This window comes from Alosa alosa, chromosome 2 (assembly GCF_017589495.1).
Source record: "Alosa alosa isolate M-15738 ecotype Scorff River chromosome 2, AALO_Geno_1.1, whole genome shotgun sequence".
NCBI classification, from domain to species: Eukaryota; Metazoa; Chordata; class Actinopteri; order Clupeiformes; family Clupeidae; genus Alosa; species Alosa alosa.
The window spans coordinates 8,242,117-8,261,084 of NC_063190.1; the positions used below are offsets into that span (position 1 = coordinate 8,242,117).

General features: G+C 41.1%; 2 protein-coding genes across 3 annotated transcripts; one reads left to right on the forward strand and one right to left on the reverse strand.

The window, feature by feature from the left end:
* Positions 1 to 646: 646 nt before the first annotated feature.
* Positions 647 to 14,925, reverse strand: LOC125290994 (unconventional myosin-XIX). 2 transcript variants are annotated; one of them, XM_048237492.1, is made up of 24 exons: positions 14,783 to 14,925; positions 12,458 to 12,605; positions 11,994 to 12,142; positions 11,113 to 11,226; positions 10,708 to 10,834; positions 10,528 to 10,597; positions 10,285 to 10,387; positions 9,788 to 9,884; positions 8,596 to 8,672; positions 8,389 to 8,479; positions 8,006 to 8,174; positions 7,786 to 7,859; positions 7,563 to 7,684; positions 7,224 to 7,337; positions 6,948 to 7,124; positions 6,284 to 6,424; positions 5,894 to 6,001; positions 5,425 to 5,495; positions 5,213 to 5,292; positions 3,846 to 4,009; positions 3,348 to 3,477; positions 2,339 to 2,424; positions 1,891 to 2,223; positions 647 to 1,794 (listed from the first exon to the last, which is right to left on the reverse strand). In XM_048237492.1, exons 1-24 carry the CDS (start codon positions 14,831 to 14,833, stop codon positions 1,681 to 1,683), a joined length of 2,910 nt encoding a protein of 969 aa, XP_048093449.1. In that variant the 5' UTR covers positions 14,834 to 14,925; the 3' UTR covers positions 647 to 1,680. The 2 variants fall into 2 exon arrangements, with proteins under 2 accessions (XP_048093449.1, XP_048093448.1); XM_048237491.1 differs by lacking the exon at positions 14,783 to 14,925 and adding an exon at positions 14,056 to 14,320.
* pigw (phosphatidylinositol glycan anchor biosynthesis, class W) lies at positions 14,426 to 17,115 on the forward strand. Its single transcript, XM_048237493.1, has 2 exons — positions 14,426 to 14,806; positions 15,084 to 17,115. The coding sequence occupies exons 1-2, from the start codon at positions 14,798 to 14,800 to the stop codon at positions 16,563 to 16,565; spliced, it is 1,491 nt and encodes a 496-aa protein (XP_048093450.1). The 5' UTR covers positions 14,426 to 14,797; the 3' UTR covers positions 16,566 to 17,115.
* The last annotated feature ends 1,853 nt before the right edge of the window (positions 17,116 to 18,968 follow it).

Genomic DNA, 18,968 nt, shown 5'->3' on the forward strand with positions numbered 1-18,968 from the left:
CTGTCCAGAAGGCATTTGTTGCATGACAGTAGGCAGTCTGCAGCCTTCCCATGCAGGTGTTAATGTTTTGCAAATTTAAACAGATGCAGAATTATTTGTACAGAATTTTCCATTTAAAAAAAAAAATGATGCTTCTGCTGCCTTGGCATGCAAATCAGCCATAGTTCCTATGCCATACCCCAAAGTAGGAGTTGAAATAGTTATAGGAACTGCGGTCAAAGGAACCTTTTAATCCCCAGTGCGCGAAAAAAGGGGTTCTAGGAACTGTATGTTCTAGGAACTGCAAAAAGTTCCTCCGTTGTGAAAGGGACTATAGTAGTGAAATCTGAAAAGTTCTATTAGAGAATTTCATGCACAGGGCAGAATTTCTCTTCTACACATTTCTTTCATCTATTCATTATGTGAGGGTTATATAAACATATCATGTAATTAAATATTAAATATGTAATTAAATATTAAAACCTTATTAAACATATCATGTAATTAAATATTAAAACCTTATAAGTTTTTTGCACAAAGTTTGCATAAAGCATATGGTAAATTGCACATTTTGAATAGTCTGGATGCAATAGTTCAGGATGTGCTCCATTGGATGTGTGCTTCTGTGTGCTTGTAATAAAATTAAAAAAAATCAAAGAAAATCTGCTCAATGTGTTGAATGCTTTTTATTGCCATATCTTGAGTTTCTACAAAGTTAGATGTATTCTTTATCACTTAAGACAATCTACCCTAATTGATTTATTTCTCCCCAGGCTTAAAATCTCCATGGAAGTTTACAGAAATCAAGAAGAGTTCAATTAGTTACTGTTATGTTGCCTTATAATACAAAATGCCCTACACAAAACATGATAGAAATTGGAGATGAGGTAAAACTCCCTGACCCGTCATACATCAGTATCAAATTCACTATGGCATGCACTATGGCACAACACATCCTGAGCAAGTTTTGGTCCTCTTATTTGGATAACTAAACCACCTGCATTCTCCAGGTGTTTTTGGTAAAGAATGACATTGAGGAATGAGGCAAGTCAGCCCTTTTTACATCCTGCCACAAATACTGTACAAATACAATCCCTCTGATATATCAGATTTAAAACCGTATCCCTTAATCATGAGTCTCTGACCAAACCCAAGCAGTGTTTGGGGTGTTTAGCAGCTTTTAGGGTAGACTGTGGAAGCACTGTATATAATTCATAAATTAGACAACATGGTCATAACTGGCCTGTAGAACATTGTAGGAATAACAAGCAAGTACAATTAGCAATGCCTCCTTTCAAGTATTAACACAAATGCATAAAGCCAGATGATTTCAGCTTCCCTGATTAAGATCTATATAAACGTTTAGAATCTTTACTAATGTGACTGACAAGTTACTATACTTCCACTTTAAGATAATTCTTAATAAAAGTACTTTTAACTGCTAGAACATCTATTTTTTATTAAAAGGTGTATTAAAAAAAACTTTCAGTAAGTAATCACCTAGTCATGAACTTAAGGCACTTAAACATTATCAGCCACAAAGTCAGAAGTGGAACGCTCATTCTTAAATAATATTTAAATAAGGCAGCCACAGGAACATTTTCCATGGTTGGTCAATTTGTACACAATATTTTGAAGGTGCAATGATTCTTTTGGTACATACTAGTTAGTGTTGACTGTGACAGATTAAAATCCCAACTGTCAGTTTTTTTCTAGAAGGATCTGGTTGAAACCTGTGATTCCATCACCCTTTTGTCCAGGATGCATATTCGCGTAACGGAGTGGTGATCTCTGAAGGTGCAGCTTGACAGAACCCTGATGATGACATCAAGATCAAGTCAGAGCCGGTCAGACAAAAGACAATCTATGATATATTTTGAGATTCTGAACTCCCTTCACACAGGGTCTTACCCGTGGCTGAGCCCGTATGGAGGCGACGCCCTGGTCGAACTGATTGGTCTCCACCCTGTACTCGCCACTCCGGAAGGGCATCTTGAGAGACGCCATCATGGACACGACCCTATGGAAGCCCGTGGCGGTCAGAGCCACTGTTATGTTGGGCGCGGAGGCCAGTGCCAGGCCCATGGGCCAGCTCCGCACCACCACGGGCTCCTGGAGGCTGGTGAGCTGCACTGAGCCCCTCTCCCTCACCAGCGGATCCAGCGCCGGCACTGAGGCCAGAGTCTCCTCAAGCATGTCCTCAGCGTCATCCAGTTCTGCCTCTGCTAGGGCGTCCATCAACATCTAACAGGGAGCAGCGAGATATTGTACATCAGACCCACTACATAGGAACAGCACCACCAAATGGCCACCAGCTATTACAGCATTAAATGAGAAACAACAAAGGGGACAAATGTACCCTCCACTCTTTCCATCTCCGCTGGATGATGCAAGCAGCTTTGGTCCATTCCTTAATTTGCTGTCGAATCAACCAGGATCTAACCACTGCAAAGAGTACAAGAATAACAATTTTATTCACCTTCAACTCTTGCTACAGGGTGCAACTGTGTTTTGTATGTGCGTGTGTATGTACTACTTTAAGTGAATCTTAAGTGTGTGCTATGAACAAACTGGCAACATTTGTTTCCAACAACATCCAACAAATACCTATTTTAATAAATCTCCTCTACACTTACCACCTGGCACCAACACAATTAACAGTCTGAATGATCAATGTAATTCAATTACTAGGCACGTCTCCTTGGCCAGACATACAGCATTAAGGCCAGTGCGAACTCATTGGCCATCCAGTCAATGCATGTTTACGTCTATCTAATCTGTTCTCTTCCGCTGGGATAAGCAGGTGAAGCCAGGTGAAGCACCTCGCGTGTAGACACCGGTCAGCTGCCATCTTCTGGCCAGCCAGCCAAACGCACCAGCCAGCCAGGTCATCATCAGACTGCTGACCTTTTGGAACACCTCAGTCTCCGACTCCCTAAAATCAGTCGGACCCTGTCTGTGTGTAAATCCACTGGACACCTGTCTCTTTCCATCCCCTTCGTCTTGTAAACGGTCAAATTGGACGTATAGACCCTTTCAACTCAACTGCATAAACAAACAGGTGCATTCCTAAGGCCTTTCCGGTGGGAGGACAAAAAACCCCCAAAAAACAATGAAAAAAGTTAAGTTGACATTTTGTAGAGCCTTACGCAAAGGTCTGGTTCATTTTTAGTTGGGTTGGGTTGGGTTTGAACGTTTCAACCGGAAACGCTCTAGGAACAGATTAAAAGGGTCTATATTCTTGAATTTCCCCTTGGGGTTCAATAAAGTATCTATCTATCTATCTATCTATCTATCTATCTACAGTATAGTGACATTTCACGGTCATTCTAGTTCAATTCTCTGCTGTGCCGTGTCCTACACTGTACCTGCTTGGATGAGGGTAGCAGCCCGTCTCTTGGCTTCGCGTCTTCGTCTCTGGTGTTTCCGCCAGTAGCACTGGATGCAGAAGGCTTTCCGAGATCGAACTTTGGCCCGATGTTCTTCCAGCAGCTCCAGCTGTGTATACATTTGAAGGAATCATCTTAGAATCTAACCTCACAGAGCCACATTGCAAGTGAGTCAAAGGAGAATTCTAGCACTGTGTTGAAATGAAAACTGGGAAGGTATAGTATGAGTCCATCTTTCTATTCAAACATTATTGGGTAACTTATTATGGGTACTGCCCCCACCCCCCACACACACACACACACACACACACACACACACACACACACACACACACACACAATCACACCCAAATACACACACATACACACAACCACAACCAAAATACACACAACCACAATCCATAGCCTGCTTATGCCATGACTACGTGCATCCTATTAGACAGATAACAAACATAACACAACGTCACTAATACAGACCATTGCATGAGTCAGGAAGACTTTGGTTCTCCCACAATGCACCAGGGAGCTGTGGGTGGCGGTGGCGGAGAGGAGCTGGGGATCAGGGCTGTGCCCTCTTAAAACCACTCTGAGAACATCCATCACAGCTGAACCAAGGCTGTCCTTGTCTCCGGACTCAAATCCTGACAGCGAGACAGAGGGAGAGAGAGAGATTTAGACAATAGCAGACAGCGCATGCAAACAAAGATCTGACACGCTGAAAAACAATGGAAATAAATTAGTTGCTATGCAGAACTATGCATGCACTCAATTAATTTGAGTACACATACTGTCGCCTGTAATAAAAAATTTGATACCTCATCTGTAACTTTACCTAAAAACAGTAATAGTTAGTTAAATTAGTTTAAATTAGCTGTTATTAGGTGTAATGCAATACAAATATTAACAGCTTTGTTTAGTTTAATATTTTAAAGCATGTCTGCTACTATTAACGTCAGGTTTGGAAGTCCTCAGGGATTCATAGCTCTTCCTAACGTGCAGTGCTTCCCTTCTGGCATGCAGTTCACACTAATACACGCATGTATTTACCTGTGCACTAGTCTCCTGTGCCACAGGTACACATTCATTTAAAAGAGGCTTCAACACAGATATAGAAGGAACACCAGCGAAACTGACAAGAAAGAGAACAGGAAGGGAAGGAATTGGTGATGTTTTTGCCCATAAAGGTTGCTTTGCTAGTGATTTTGATGGCAAATAGGCTTGGCTGCTGATTGGCCGCTGTGTGAAATCCCCTACCTATAGCACTAGGACTTTAACATCTTCAACTTTAACTTTAACATCATATTTGAAAGTGAAAACAATAAAGATGCAATCCACGATCTTGGTAAAGGGCTATTGATATTTCAGCTAAACAGCCAAACAAACTATCCCCCCACTTCCAACTGTTTATGGCTCTGGCCGAGCTACCATGTCTGTCTCACATTTGCAGAGCCGAGACTGAACAGACAGCTAGAGCCATGGGTAGCAATTATCATATGAATTTGCTGAATTCTAATTGGATATTGTAATCATGGACTTCACCTTTAAATACTAAGGCTAAACAGTAGTCATTGGCATTCTGAACAAACACAGTATCAGGACAACATAGAGTAAACATTGACATGGAATGCCTTGTGGTATTGACCACAAACCACTAGCTGATAAATAATGATTTGCGTATTTACACACTCAAGAAACTTCCAAGTTGGCTGCCTTCAATAGCAAGGACCAAAGCAAATAGGGATGGCAGATGTAAGTGGAAAGTTGCAACAGGGTTTATCTGATTATACAAACTAAAGTATAAGTAGTTTCTCTATAAATTTCCCCTGCCTACTCATTTCACTTACCATTCTGATTGGTCAGCTGAGCAGGTGTTCTGGTGTGCGTAATCAGTCCATAACGTTGCAGGAAGCTTGCGTAAGGAATCCTGAGGACATGGAGCAGTACATGTCACAGCTGTAACATTACTAAAATTAACTTCAACACCTATGCATTAATCTCATCATTCACATTATGTAAACAAACACACCAAACACTTAAGGAGGGATTAAGCTATTACCTTATAGGAAATCCTGCTGCACTTATGTTGATGGTCTCCACAATACCACATGCTTCCAGCTGAGTAATCACCTTGGAGAACACAAAGTTTCTTATTTAAACTTATGTCACAGAGGTAACATACACTCCTAGTTGGTCATGCTCTGATGGAGGCTGTGATGGCGAAACGCAAAATTGAATAGCAATGTGAAACTAAAGGCTTTTAATAGATATGACCCTCGTGAGTGCCTCAGATTTTCTATTTTTAAACACAAAACACATAAAACTGAGACAAGGTGAAATCGCAGATGGGTACAGATGCCCACATGACTCACTGATTTAGTGTCATAAAATTAAGAATTTTGACAAGACAGACATTGATCTTTCAGAAGAACACAGCCGAATCCTTGACAAGTTAAACATTCTGAATATCAACATGAACTGTAATTGAACATGGAATTGTAACCCAGTGATTTGTGGTCAGTTCTTACCTCCTCCTTCTTGAAAGTGAGAGGCCTGCAGTCTGGGTTGGGTTTGATGCAGCGTGTGTAGTGTGGCGTGGTGCTGTGCAGGATCTTCATCAAGCTCTCCAGAGAGTTCTGAACAGGATACAGCAAAAGGTGAGAGAAGGCACCAAAGGCTCAATCTGTTTCTGAGTGAATGTTTTTGTGTACCTACTATAATCCTATTATGTGATCATGTTACAGTAAGTGCATAAAAGGAAACATGTAACATGTTAGACTTTAATATGGACCCAATGTTAGACTCTAATATGGACCCAACCATTTTCAGGATATATCAAAAAGAACGGGGGTAAAAAACAGACACATACTATGGTTCAACCGCAGTGGTTAAGTATTCATTGTTCTGTGCTTCCATACCTTAAACTTGGAGACCACAGTGACCACTTTGTTGTGCCCACGGGCCGCCTCCCCCTCAGCATCAGTATCAGCAAACAGACTGTGCATCAGAGGGTCCTCTGACTGCTGCAGGAGTCGGATCAGCTCAGGGGGGACTGGGTCCTGCAGGAGGGGCGGAGAACACACACCATTTACACACAGTGCTAAGGAACACACACATTTACACACAGTGCTAAGGAACACACACCATTTACACACAGGGCTAAGGAACACACACCATTTACATACACACAGTGCTAAGGAACACACACAATTTACACACAGTGCTAAGGAACACACACCATTTACACACACAGTGCTAAGGAACACACACCATTTACGTACACACAGTGCTAAGGAACACACACCATTTACACACAGTGCTACGGAACACACACCATTTACACACAGTGTTAAGGAACACACACCATTTACACACAATGCTACGGAACGGGTGGCATGTCACCCAGTGAACATCCAGTGACAACACAGACCACATGCAAATGGTGCGGTTCATCACATAAGTGGCACCCTACCCTCAGACAGGGGAAAAGGGGGATGAGGGGAGAGCAGTGACCTTCAAAACTAGGTCACAATGACAACAATGACGTGTCTATTTGTCTGATAAAGCAAATTGTAAACCTACCTTGTTTTTCTCCATCATGCCTTCAATCTGATAGCTGACCTTGCCGGCGTAGTGGGACACAATGAAGTGTGGCTGCGGGCTGACCTTGTCCCAGCTCATTTGGTCGTTACTGGACAGCTCTTTCTCCAGGCGAACCATGAACTGCTTGGTGTCAGAGGCTCGGTTCAGTCTGCAGACCTGAAAAAAAGGCAGATCAACTCCTTTTAATACTCGTTGTAGCTTAAATATGGCAAGATCTACCAGTGGAGCTGTATATTGTACGAATGGCCAACTTACCTCGTTGAGCAGGGAGAAGACGCTGGTGGGACTGCCCTCTATGAGGTCCAAACAGCGCTGGTTATCCTGGTACTGGACAAATGACCACTCCAGCCCTTCGGCCACATACTCCTCCTGAAAACAGAGGATGAAGAAAACTTTAACATAGCCACACAGTGCTGGCACAAGAGGAACCCTAACCAAAGGTCCTGACGAATACATATGCATACTGAGTCACAATATCTGTGACTCAAAAGGTAAATATTACGTTTGATAGACATACCAAATATGGAATGAAAATCTGTCAGTCCACCTCACAAAATCATGACCACAGATTTTTCCTCAGCAAATAGCTCATACCTGCTGTGCTTTGAGGTAGTGGCCTACAAAGTGCTGCTGGAGTTTTTCATTAGCGTAGTTGATACACAGCTGCTCTAGGTTGTTCTTCTGGAAACACTCAAAACCATAGACATCCAGAAGTCCTGCAGAAGTGGTTAAAATGGATGGAATGGAATGGAAGTCAGACATGCTGTGACATGCTACAGACTGAAAAAGAGACTGAACAAAGAGGAAACGTCTGTACCTATGAAGTTGCACCAGTTGGAGTTGTCAGCACACATACTCTTGTTGATGAAGGAAACCATCCAGTCAAACAGTCTATTCAGAAAAAAGGGTTAGGTCAGGTGTTAGTCATGATTGCTGAGGGCACAGAATTGAATAAAAAAGAGAAAGAGTGAAAGAGAGACAGAAAGATAGTGAGGCAGGTAACATTCATCAATATAAAGGGAAAAAACCTCACTCACTGTGCGTAGATGACTTTGGCCAGGCAGTCCCTCCGTACGCTGCATTCTGCCCGAGAGCAGGGCTTGAGCAGCGTGCTCTGTCTGCCCGCCTTAAGCGCACGCACCCGCAGACAGGACTGCAGCTCCTCCACCGGGATGCCCAGCAACTCTGCAGTCGTCCGCAAGAACACTACAGACAACACACTCCTGATGAGCTACCACTCTGTAGTAAACCGGTAGTAAATACCAGTGCCATGGACCATAATATACATTTTTTTTTTTTTTAAATAAAGCCATCAATGTGCACATAATGTTTTTAGTCCAGCAAAAGGGTGTATTGGGTACACAGGAATGTGCCAGTCAACATATTTATTCATATCTAGGACACGAGCGGACTCACTGACCTTTTGACTCTTCCTCAAGGTCACATGGCTGAGATTCATCTGTTGGTGGATTGAAGGCCACATTCCCAAGATGGAGGATGCCAGCCAAAATCTGAAAGATTTTGCACAAAAACGCTTGGAAAACAAGGCTCACAAGTCACGACCACATGAGTAACCACTCAAATCAAAGGATGAGGTAAGGCATTGAGCCCTAAACATGCCCCTTACCCTGAATATCAGTGCCTGCTTGTCAGAGTTAATGCCAAGATGATCCATTGCCTCCAGAGTCTCTTCAAAGCAATCCTCTACAAAATAAACCAGGAGTGAGTCATATCATATGCACCGCCATATACTACTGTATATGGACAAAAGTATTGGACCGGTCATTACACACACAGGAACTTCCATGACATCCCATTCCATAAATCCACATGTATTAATATGGAGGTTCCCCTTTGCAGCTGAAACAGCTACTATTCTGGGAAGGATTTCCACAATATTTTAGTGTCTCTGGAGATGTTTGCCTATTCCTTCAGATGAGTATTTGTGAGGTCAGCTACTGATGTTGGACAAGAAGGCCTGGCTTGCAATCTCTCTTTTAATTCATCCCAAAGGTGTTTGATGGCATAAAGCAGCGGTTCCCAAACTTTTTTCCCTGTGTACCACCACCTACATCCTGAATCGGCTCGCATACCCCCACCATCCGACACATAAAAAACGTAACACATTCTATTGACGCATTCCAGGCATCATAATTAGCCCATGATAACAAATAACAAAATCAAAATGTGCAACTGGTCCATGAGCTCTCACACTAAAAAAACAGTGTGGAGAACAACATTATGAAACACAAAGAAGAAAGAGAACATAGGCTTACGATTTTTAAAAAAAAATCATTTTTAACACCTTTTCGACATTGCCCTTTTCATCTAACATACCCCCTAGTAGAAGCTTGCATACCACCGGTGGTACGTACCACAGTTTGGGCATCCCTTTATGGACCTTGCTTTGTGCACTGGGGTACAGTAATGCTAGAATGGGAAAAGACTGTGCCCAAAAAGTTGGAAGCATAATTATCCAAAATGTCTTAGTATACAGAAGCATTACATTTTCCTTCACTAACTCAAGCCCAACCCCTGAAAAACCACCATTATACCATAATCTCTCCACCAGTATGACTATACATAGTGCACAAAGCAAGGTCCATAAAGACATTTTGATATGGAAGAACTTGACTAGCGTGCAGAGAATAGGGTTCTCTACACCTTTGGGATGAACTAGAACAGGCCTTCTCATCCAGCATCAGGTTTATGTTATATACACTGTATATGGTGAAAGAGTTTGCCACTTAATTTGTTGTTGTTGCTTTTTATGGAGGTGGAGTGTAAAATAGAGAAGTTCTAGATGAACACAAACTTACCCTCCAAGATTCTGTCAACATTTGGCAACCAGTTGAATCTCTGGTCATGTGGCATCTTCCACTCCTGTCTCTGCTGCTCCGTGGCCCATTTCATCATCTTTTAAACAAACACACACACACTTATGAAACAGACACAGAGGTAGGGTAAATAATTATGACAGCAGTACACGATAAACATATATGCCTTGTTTGCTCAGAAGTGGGTGTAATACAGTAAAGTGAATCACCAAACACCAATCTGATACCCATGCAGAAAAATGATAATGACCATGAGAATGACCATGAAAATGACTACCCCCAAGAGGTCTCATTCCATCAAATCCGGCCCACTGCCTAATATGAGCCTGGCACCCCTGACCTAGATGCTTGCAACATTCATTCTGTCATAGAATGTTATGTGATCATTGTAATAAGAATGTCCAGCAAATACTGGTATTTGACATGTGAGAACAAATCTGTAACCACAACATCAACATCTATTACAAATCTTCACTTGCCTGATAAAATATGTGGAAATTCCTCTCATTAGCAGCTTGAAAGGCAACCCTGGTCTTTTCCAGTAGATAAGTCTGGACCGATGCCCCAACCAGCAACTGAGACCTGCATAACAAAAGGACACACTGCCCTTCAAGCTCTGCACCAGCCACCACTGCCCTTGCCCCAAGTCACATGGTGCATTATCACGTTAATCAGGGTTTTATATTATTAGATATAACAGAGAGCATGGGAACAAGAAGGACCTGTTTAGCTGGAGCTGAATGTATTTTCCAAATCGACTACTGTTGCTATTCCGTAAAGTGCAGGCGTTTCCTGTTGAAGACAGTGGAGAACAACACAACGTTTAGTATTTAGAGAGGGTACATAAAACTACAGCCTTTATAAAAACCTGGATTTATTCTTAGAGAAGTCCACAGGCTCACCAAAGGCCTCCATGATGGGGTTGGAGTCCAGGACTCTTTTCTCTATCCTCTCCACTGTGTCCTGGCAGGTCTGAGAAGACGCTGCCACTGTGGCGTAGTACTTCATCAGGCACCTAGACGTCCATGTCTACAGACACATCCAATGAAAACAGATCAATAACAAAGTATATTAACTAGCGTTGTCACAATTAACGTGTTAATCATGGCAATTTATTTTAAAAAATATCTATATTGCTTGTTGATAACAAGGGAGAAAATTCCTGTAACATTGCCCACATGTTGCCAAGGGAAACATTGACATGGTCTCTCTCTTCACACTCTGCTAGAACGTAGTTATGTACAACAGTTGCCTTCGGGACATTAGGTAGAAGTGGTGAACAATTTAACAGAAATAGAACTTCTTACCTTCCCCGCTCCACTCTCTCCACTGACCACGAGGGACTGATTTGTCGGCTCTACTTGGCCCTGCACATTCCTGTAAGCCGCCTCAGCCACTATGAAGATGTGAGGCTTGAATTCCTGTTCAGGTGAAATTGGCAAATGTTTGTCATTAGTCTTCCTCCTGAGTGTGTCTAGTGAACCAATCCCCATCATTTTGCTGTCATTTACTTCGGTAGCCTTAATCCAGAGGCTTATTCAGACAAAAACCGAAGGCCACTGCACATTTGATTTGAGTTTAGTCACAATTATCAAGTAAACACTGACATGGACTAGTTCATGGTTACGAGCTACCAGTATAAACACTGGCAATGATAAATAACTATGCCTCACAATTTCAGGAGGTGTTTCCTTTTTGGAATTAAGGAATGATTATTGAAGAACTGTCAACAAAGCAGACAGCACAACTCTCCAGGTAGTAAATAAGTACAACAAAGAGTGCATCATTTATCTTCCATTTTGTGAATTTACATGGTGTCTCCAAAATAGAATATCTTCAGCACATACATCCAATACTTGAGGGTGTAAATGTTTTGTTTTTAAATACACACATTACTTTTTTTATTATTCCATTACACTCCTTTGACTCAGTTGATATGTTTGGGAGAAGCACCCTTGCTATTTGTGTACATATGTATTTGTCCACAAACACCTTCTGTCTGTGCACACACAGGTGTGTAAACCTGTCAACTCCTTTGACTCAGTTGATATGTTTGGGAGAAGCACCCTTGCTATTTGTGTACATATGTATTTGTCCACAAACACCTTCTGTCTGTGCACACACAGGTGTGTAAACACCTTCATAAAAGCATGTGGTGTCTAGCGAGTGATACACCGTGTCCACCCACCTGAGGCTTTGGAGCTGTGTGATACTCTTTCATCACATCCAGAGAGTAGAGTTGCGGCACAGGATGGAAGGGGTTGAGAGCCACCAGGGTGCAACCCGCATGAGTGTAGAACACCCTCGCCCTGTACCTGGCCTGCAGGCAGTTAAGGACTAGCAGCGCAGGCGAATAACAGGAGGGAGAGTGGAAGGAGAGGTCAAAATCAAGACTGGCCGGTATTAATTACCTAAGACTCAGCCACACAGGCCACTGAGAGGATATCAAGCATGACTCAACAAAGGTCAACAGAGGTGAACGCTTCACAGACTGCTTATCAAGAAGTTATGATTAAACAAAAACAACATTTTCATTGTTAAAGGCAATTAGGACATCAAGGTTAAATCATAGGTAAGGGACGTTTTACAGATAACGTGACAAAAACTGCAAAAAAATAAGCTAAATATGGTTACTCCTTGTGAGGGGGATACCTGTGGTTGGCGTAACTGGATTCACTTTGGTGAGGTCATCGTAGGTGTGGAGTTCGTCTTCGTTGATCAGGAAGGCCCTGACTTCGCCCTCCAAGGAGTCATTAAGAGACTTCCGTCTGGCCTGAATCTTCTCTCGCAGGCCATGGACCTTTGAAACACACCTCTGGGATTAGTGCAAAATAAGGGAAAGGGACGAGCCAAAGATGCAAGGCTCTGCTCATGTTTAACAAATAATAATCTGAAGGTATGAGTTTGCATGACAAGGCAAAGATGTAGTGCTGCAAACCAGTGGTTGGCAAAATCCAGCTGCCCTCCTCATGTGGTACAGCTGTTTTTTTGCCAAATAAGAAATAGCGACATAATGTGTTCTGCAAGCTATAAGGGATTATAATAAAATGTTATGTAATACAAAACATGTCACTGACACATCCTTCCCAGATGGTGTGCGGTCCCACATGAATTAGCTCCATGCAACATGTCAGCACCACTTGGCTGACGCAGCCTCTAATGGCTTTGAAGACATTTGGGTCAGTCTTTGAGACAACAAAACACACCTTCAGACATCATGTTCCACTAGCCTATCAAATTGTTGGCTATAATTTAGGATATAATTTCCAGTCTCATTAACTGTTGCATCCTATGAGGAAGAGATAATTCTGTGAAACATTTGTTAAAATGAGGAGGGTAGCTACATATATAGAAAAGTTAATTGTCTCGATAACAGCATCCCATCCACATAGTGAACAGGTCTAGTAGTCTGCACCTGACAGGCTGGACGATCTTTTGTACACAGACATTAATTATAAAGGTGCAGGTCACATCCTACAAACAAATCCGATACAAAGTGCTTCACTGGAAGTACTTCAAACTGGCGGCTTATGGGATGTACTCCTCAATGGAACGGCATCGTGCAGGATTAACGTTACGATAGAGCACGAGGGTTGAAACTGTGACAGTGATTATGTCGACGGTGTGGATGGTTTGTAGATAATGCTTCTGCTGCCCCGTCCTTGTTTTGATATGACGTCTAATCCCATTGCACATTATAGTTACTGGAATTAATGTTAATGATACAGCATGAGAATAGCATGATTATCACAACCGTCAAAGAATGTGCTTTTATGATTAATGTTACCTATTGGACATCAAGACACTGATACTGTATATTAATCCTTAAATTACTTGTTTGAAAATTTTAACTTAGATATATTAGATTAGCCTACTTATTAATCGTCAGTGATATGATGATACACAAGGGAATGCATCAAGTTCCATGTCATTTGCGATGTCATTTTATGACAACATTGACTGCGGGCTAACTGCTTCTGCTAACTTTTAGCTAGAATGCCATGTCAAGAATCCCCTCCCAGAAAACTGGCCCACACACACCAACCACCACCACCACCACTGTCCCATAACAGGCATTCTCGTTAGCATTAGCTTCAAAATAACTTTTATAACGTTAGCAATAACTTACTCCCCATACATTATAATAGAGAATGTGTTAATAATTTAAGTCCAGACTGCATTTTCAAGACAAGTCTTGTTAAAAAAAAAAAAGTTCAAATTAACGAAATAAGTAGCTAAATCAGACCCACCTTGACTTGGTTGATGTTTCGCCCGCTTTCAAAATGTGTGGATTTGGCACTGTCCCAGTCGTTACTGTTTGAGGATAATACGCCTTCCAAAGGAATCGTGTGTTTTTTATCAGCCATCGTAAAAAAACGTTTACACTTCCAGTGAGAAACAAGTTATGTCCCACTACTCCTCCATTTCAAACAGAATGGCATTCTTCCAGTTCGTATGTCATAAAATATTCCACAGTGAAGGACAAAACGCTCCCCGCCTCGTTGGACTCTCAAATCTCACACCGGTTGCTGAAATATGCCCGAGCCGTCATGCTGGAACAAACACGCCCTCCTCGCTTTCAAACCAGTAAGAGCAGACCTGTGCTCTGACACTTCACATGGGAACGCCCAGGATTCATACGCGGAAATGAATGAAAATGCATCGCTATCTACAGTCATGCATGGGGCATTAGTAAACTTGTTGGAAGCTGCTGGCTATAACAGTGATTGTTTTGGTCGTAAACGGAGATTACACTGAAATTACACGAGCTAACTTTAGCAGGGAATAGCAACGACTAACGTCAACAAGTTTTGAGACACCTACAGCTATCCTGGAATAGCTAGCGATAACGTTAGCTAGTGTCGAACTTTTGACTCATCTTCTTCAAGTGAAATCTTATTTGTGGCAGCGGAAGCAAAGCAATTATGTTTATCATCTGATTTACAAACCCGGCGGTATCCAGGTGTTTGCACTTACAAATTTTCTCCAGCAATGGATGGGGTAGGTTATGAATTTGTTTTGATCCATTCCATCAAACTGTTAGCTCCCAGTTTGTTGCTTGGTTCTTGTACCTGTTTGTAGTTATAGATTCTAGAATCATGTAAGTAAGTAAAGCAGGATTGGAATGGTTTCCATTGCAGTTTGAAAATAAATAGGCTACATAAACTCCAAAGCCACCCTACAAACAAAATAAATGCTTGCCAGTGACTTGTTTAAAATTCCACTTCCTGTTGAAAATGTCCCTGCTTGACAACATATTTATCTGTTGCATTTACAGGTTATGAGCAAGAAGTTGTTGAAGGAGGCCTTCGTCAGCAATTTGAATGGCACAACTTTGGGAGAAGTTGCTTTTGGATCCTTGGTAGCACCCCTGTGTGTGCTGAGCCGAGGGTTATTTTTCATCCTTTGTTATCTCGGCAAAGAGACTTTTCCACTTTCCTGGAAGTCTCACTTTCTGTTAGACTTTACCTTCTTAGTACTTCCTTTGGTCCTGTACTCCACCTTATTCAGTGGGGTGCTTTATCTGGCCATCACAGGCCTTGCAGTGATTGACGTTGGTGTACTTTACCAAGTATACCAAAAGAAGAAACCGGCAGCACCATTACTTGATCTAATGAAGAGGTTTCTCCAGAGCAAAGTTGAGACTAATTTGGTACCATTTGTAACTGTTTTTAGAGTGCAAGTTAATGTAAAAACAGCCTTATGCATTCTGGCAGTTGACTTCAGTGTGTTCCCACGACGCTATGCGAAAACGGAGACCTACGGAACTGGTGTCATGGACCTAGGTGTTGGAGCTTACATACTTGCAAATGCAATTGTCTGTCCTGAGGCACGGAGAAAAGAAAAGAAGGGGTCCAATCTCAGCCATGTTGTGAGACAACTGTGGTCTGTCTGGCCCTTGGTTTTGCTTGGGATGGCAAGGATGATTAGTGTGAAAATGTCAGGATATCAGGAGCATGTGTCCGAGTATGGAGTTCACTGGAACTTTTTTTTCACTTTAGCAATAGTGAGAGTCATGGCATCCATAATTTTGGCTATATTTCCAGTCAAGAAATCCTGGCTTTTTGCACTTTTGATTTCTGGAATTTATCAGGTTGTCCTCGAGACAACTAGCTTGAAAACTTTCATTATCCACAGTGAAGATAGGACTGGGAGTTTTCTTGCTGCTAACCGAGAGGGCATCTTCTCTGTGTTTGGCTATGTAGCTATTTACATGGCAGGAGTGCAAGTCGGGCTGTACATAATGGAAACACGACTACTGATCAAAGACTGGTTGAAAGTTATTCAGAAGCTATTAATTGTAAGTTTTCTATTATATGTGATGTTACACTTCTGTCAAATACACATAGAACCAGTTTCACGTCGGATGGCCAATCTGCCTTACTGTGTCTGGATTATTGCTGAATGCATGTACTTCTTGACTTGTTTAAGTGTTGTTGATGTCGTTTTACTATTTGCAAAAGCCCTGACAAATTGTTACATCATTCCAACCTCATGGAATCTGCATCAAGATGATGAAATGAAGAAAGCAAATCCAAGAACGGAAATGGAAGGCTTATGCCTTATTCAATCTGTGAACCGAAATCAACTCTTATTTTTCATGATTGCAAATCTAATGACAGGACTTACAAATGTAATTGTAGATACTGTGAATAGTAATGATTTGTTTTCTGTGTCTGTTTTGCTTATGTACATGTTCATTAATAGTGCTGTAATTTTCATATTGCACCGCAAAGGAATAACAGTAAAGTTTTGGTAGGCCCCCTCACTTTTGTATGTAAAAGAAACCTGTCACATAGACAGATTAACAATCCACAGCATGCTTTGTATATATGTACTACTGCTTGTACAACCATTGACTACTGTTAAACAATTTAAATGTTATGATCTTCTCTCACAGCAGATGCAGTATTGCATTTGAGATTCTGATATGGACTACTGAGGGATGCAGGTGTGCTTTCAGTTTTAGAGAGAAAAGTATGCTCAGGAAAAGCAAATGTGACAAGATCAATAATAATAAAAACAAAATGTGGGTGTGGGTACTACACATATGGTGGTTAGTGAGGTTCCTCCATCACGGTGAAGCGCTTTGGGTGTCTTGAAAAGCGCCATATAAATGCATGTTGTTGTCTATATGATATTTTTTGTAAGGTAATGCCAAAAAGTGAACTGTTGGACACAACTCACATGAGTCATAATTCCAACATGATCATTAGGTAGTAGGTACTGCTTATAATATTGCACCCTTTTTTACGTTCTGGTGTGTTATGCCCCTACCTGGTCAATAAAAGAAGACATACCATTCTTTATATAGACTGCTTATCATTTGTATTTATTTAAAAGGTTGTTTTGAGATGTAGAAAAATATGAAAAATAGTAATTTACACCTTGATCACCTTTCCTGTCATTCTTTTAACAATAAAATATTACCCTATTTTGAATAGGAAAATGTGGAGGTAAAGGATGAGTAAGGCTTTAAAGTGATTTGCTGACCTGCATCATATGCAAATGTTGGGCCTATTAATTTCTAATTTAGTCATTGATTATCTAGTGGTTTTCAAACCACATACAAATTGAATGGGCAATAAACGCAACATTCCAGTAAAAGTTCATTGTGATGGAAGTCATGAGCAAAGACTATCTGACACGAGAGATGCAACCCATTAAAAACCATATGAATATTGTTATAAGACAGATATTATTACAGTTTTTTTCAGTCGCTAACAAGCGTTTGTCCAACCAGTTGTCACATTTTCAAAACTCTAAATACAATTAGCACAGCATCGGTCTTTTGTGGCCATACCATTTACACATTTCATGTCGTTTGCACACGATATGCAGTCAGTGAACACATTTCCACAATGCTTTCATGCTCACAGACAAGCTATACCTCCCAACAAAATTATGGATTGCTTTTGCAGTATTTACGAATGTTAACACACAACATCCCACAATAGTAAAAACAATATTCCAAACCTTAGATACAGTATAAAAACCTCTGCTTCTGCAATGATATCAGTTCAAAAACAATATATCTCAGCTGATAATAAACAAACAATTCAATAATTGACACACAACTGATTTATGTTGAGCTGATTCCAGTCTGGCTTAGACTCAGTGGCAGGGTTTATTTTGTTCTATTACACTGACACAGTAAAATGAGGACTTGGAGGAGTAATGTTTTTAGAAACAGAAACAGAAAAAAGACAAACACTGTAATGTCTGGACAAGAAAGAATAAGAGCAAGGGGCCCAGGGAGAAGAGCAGGCCCAGTAAGAGATGCAGTGAGAGGAGCAGGGCCAGGGAGAAGAGCAGGCCCAAGGAGAGGGCAAGGTAGAGGTGTAAGAATGCGTGGTGGTGGCATTCCATTTGGCTACAACTGAACTGTTGTCAGTGATGAAATTTGTGTCAATATCTTTGACCATGTAATCAATGCGATGTTAATGAAAACATGTGGCCTACTGTAACCCTGAAGATCGCAGAGATTAGATACAGTAATTTTGTGCTTTTTTTAGCTCCCCCCTTTTATCTGGGCTTTTTGCTGTTGTTTTTTTGTTCAGAATGCTTGTGTGTTTCATGGATATTTTGTTCACTGTAAGCATTGCAATACTGCAAAACTGTTTCTGTTCTATCATACTGTAAACAGTATTTCTACTGTAGTAAACAGTAAAGGAAAAAAAACTGATTTGCTTTTTACTGGAATGCTTTTGAATGTGAACATAAGATGTGGACATACAGTTCCCAACCAAGAAATTTAGTGTAAAAATTGCATGCAAACACCTGTAAAACTGAAACATAAAAGTCTATGCCGTTTTTGTAATGTCAACAATAGCCAGTATTTTGAAACCTGGTGTACTTTGATTGACTGCATGTACCTTGTGAAGTGAAAACAAGTGTTATTCTTTGACAGAATAATTTCATTTTGAGTCAGATTTCCAGTGTTTTGGTAAAGTTAGTGTGTGCAAAGAAAGATGTGCTAGTAGTATATTTAATGTGTTTTTGAGAAGAAAATTATCCATTTGGCCAGTTGTGTTTTGTAGGTGTGAGTCTGTGTTAAGAGTTTAGAAAAAGTATCTGAAGTATGGGTAAGCGCTTGTTAGCGATTGAAAAAAACTGTAACTGTGATAAATAATTTAAAAAACGTTAGGATAGGATACATTAC

Coding starts and splice junctions, on each gene's coding strand:
- LOC125290994 (XM_048237491.1), bottom strand. CDS start 14,172: ATGGCTGATAAAAAACACACGATTCCTTTGGAAGGCGTATTATCCTCA. Junction 6,425..6,947: donor GCATGATGGAGAAAAACAAG/GTAGGTTTACAA, acceptor CCCCTCCTGCAG/GACCCAGTCCCCCCTGAGCT. Junction 2,224..2,338: donor GGAGATGGAAAGAGTGGAGG/GTACATTTGTCC, acceptor GCTCCCTGTTAG/ATGTTGATGGACGCCCTAGC.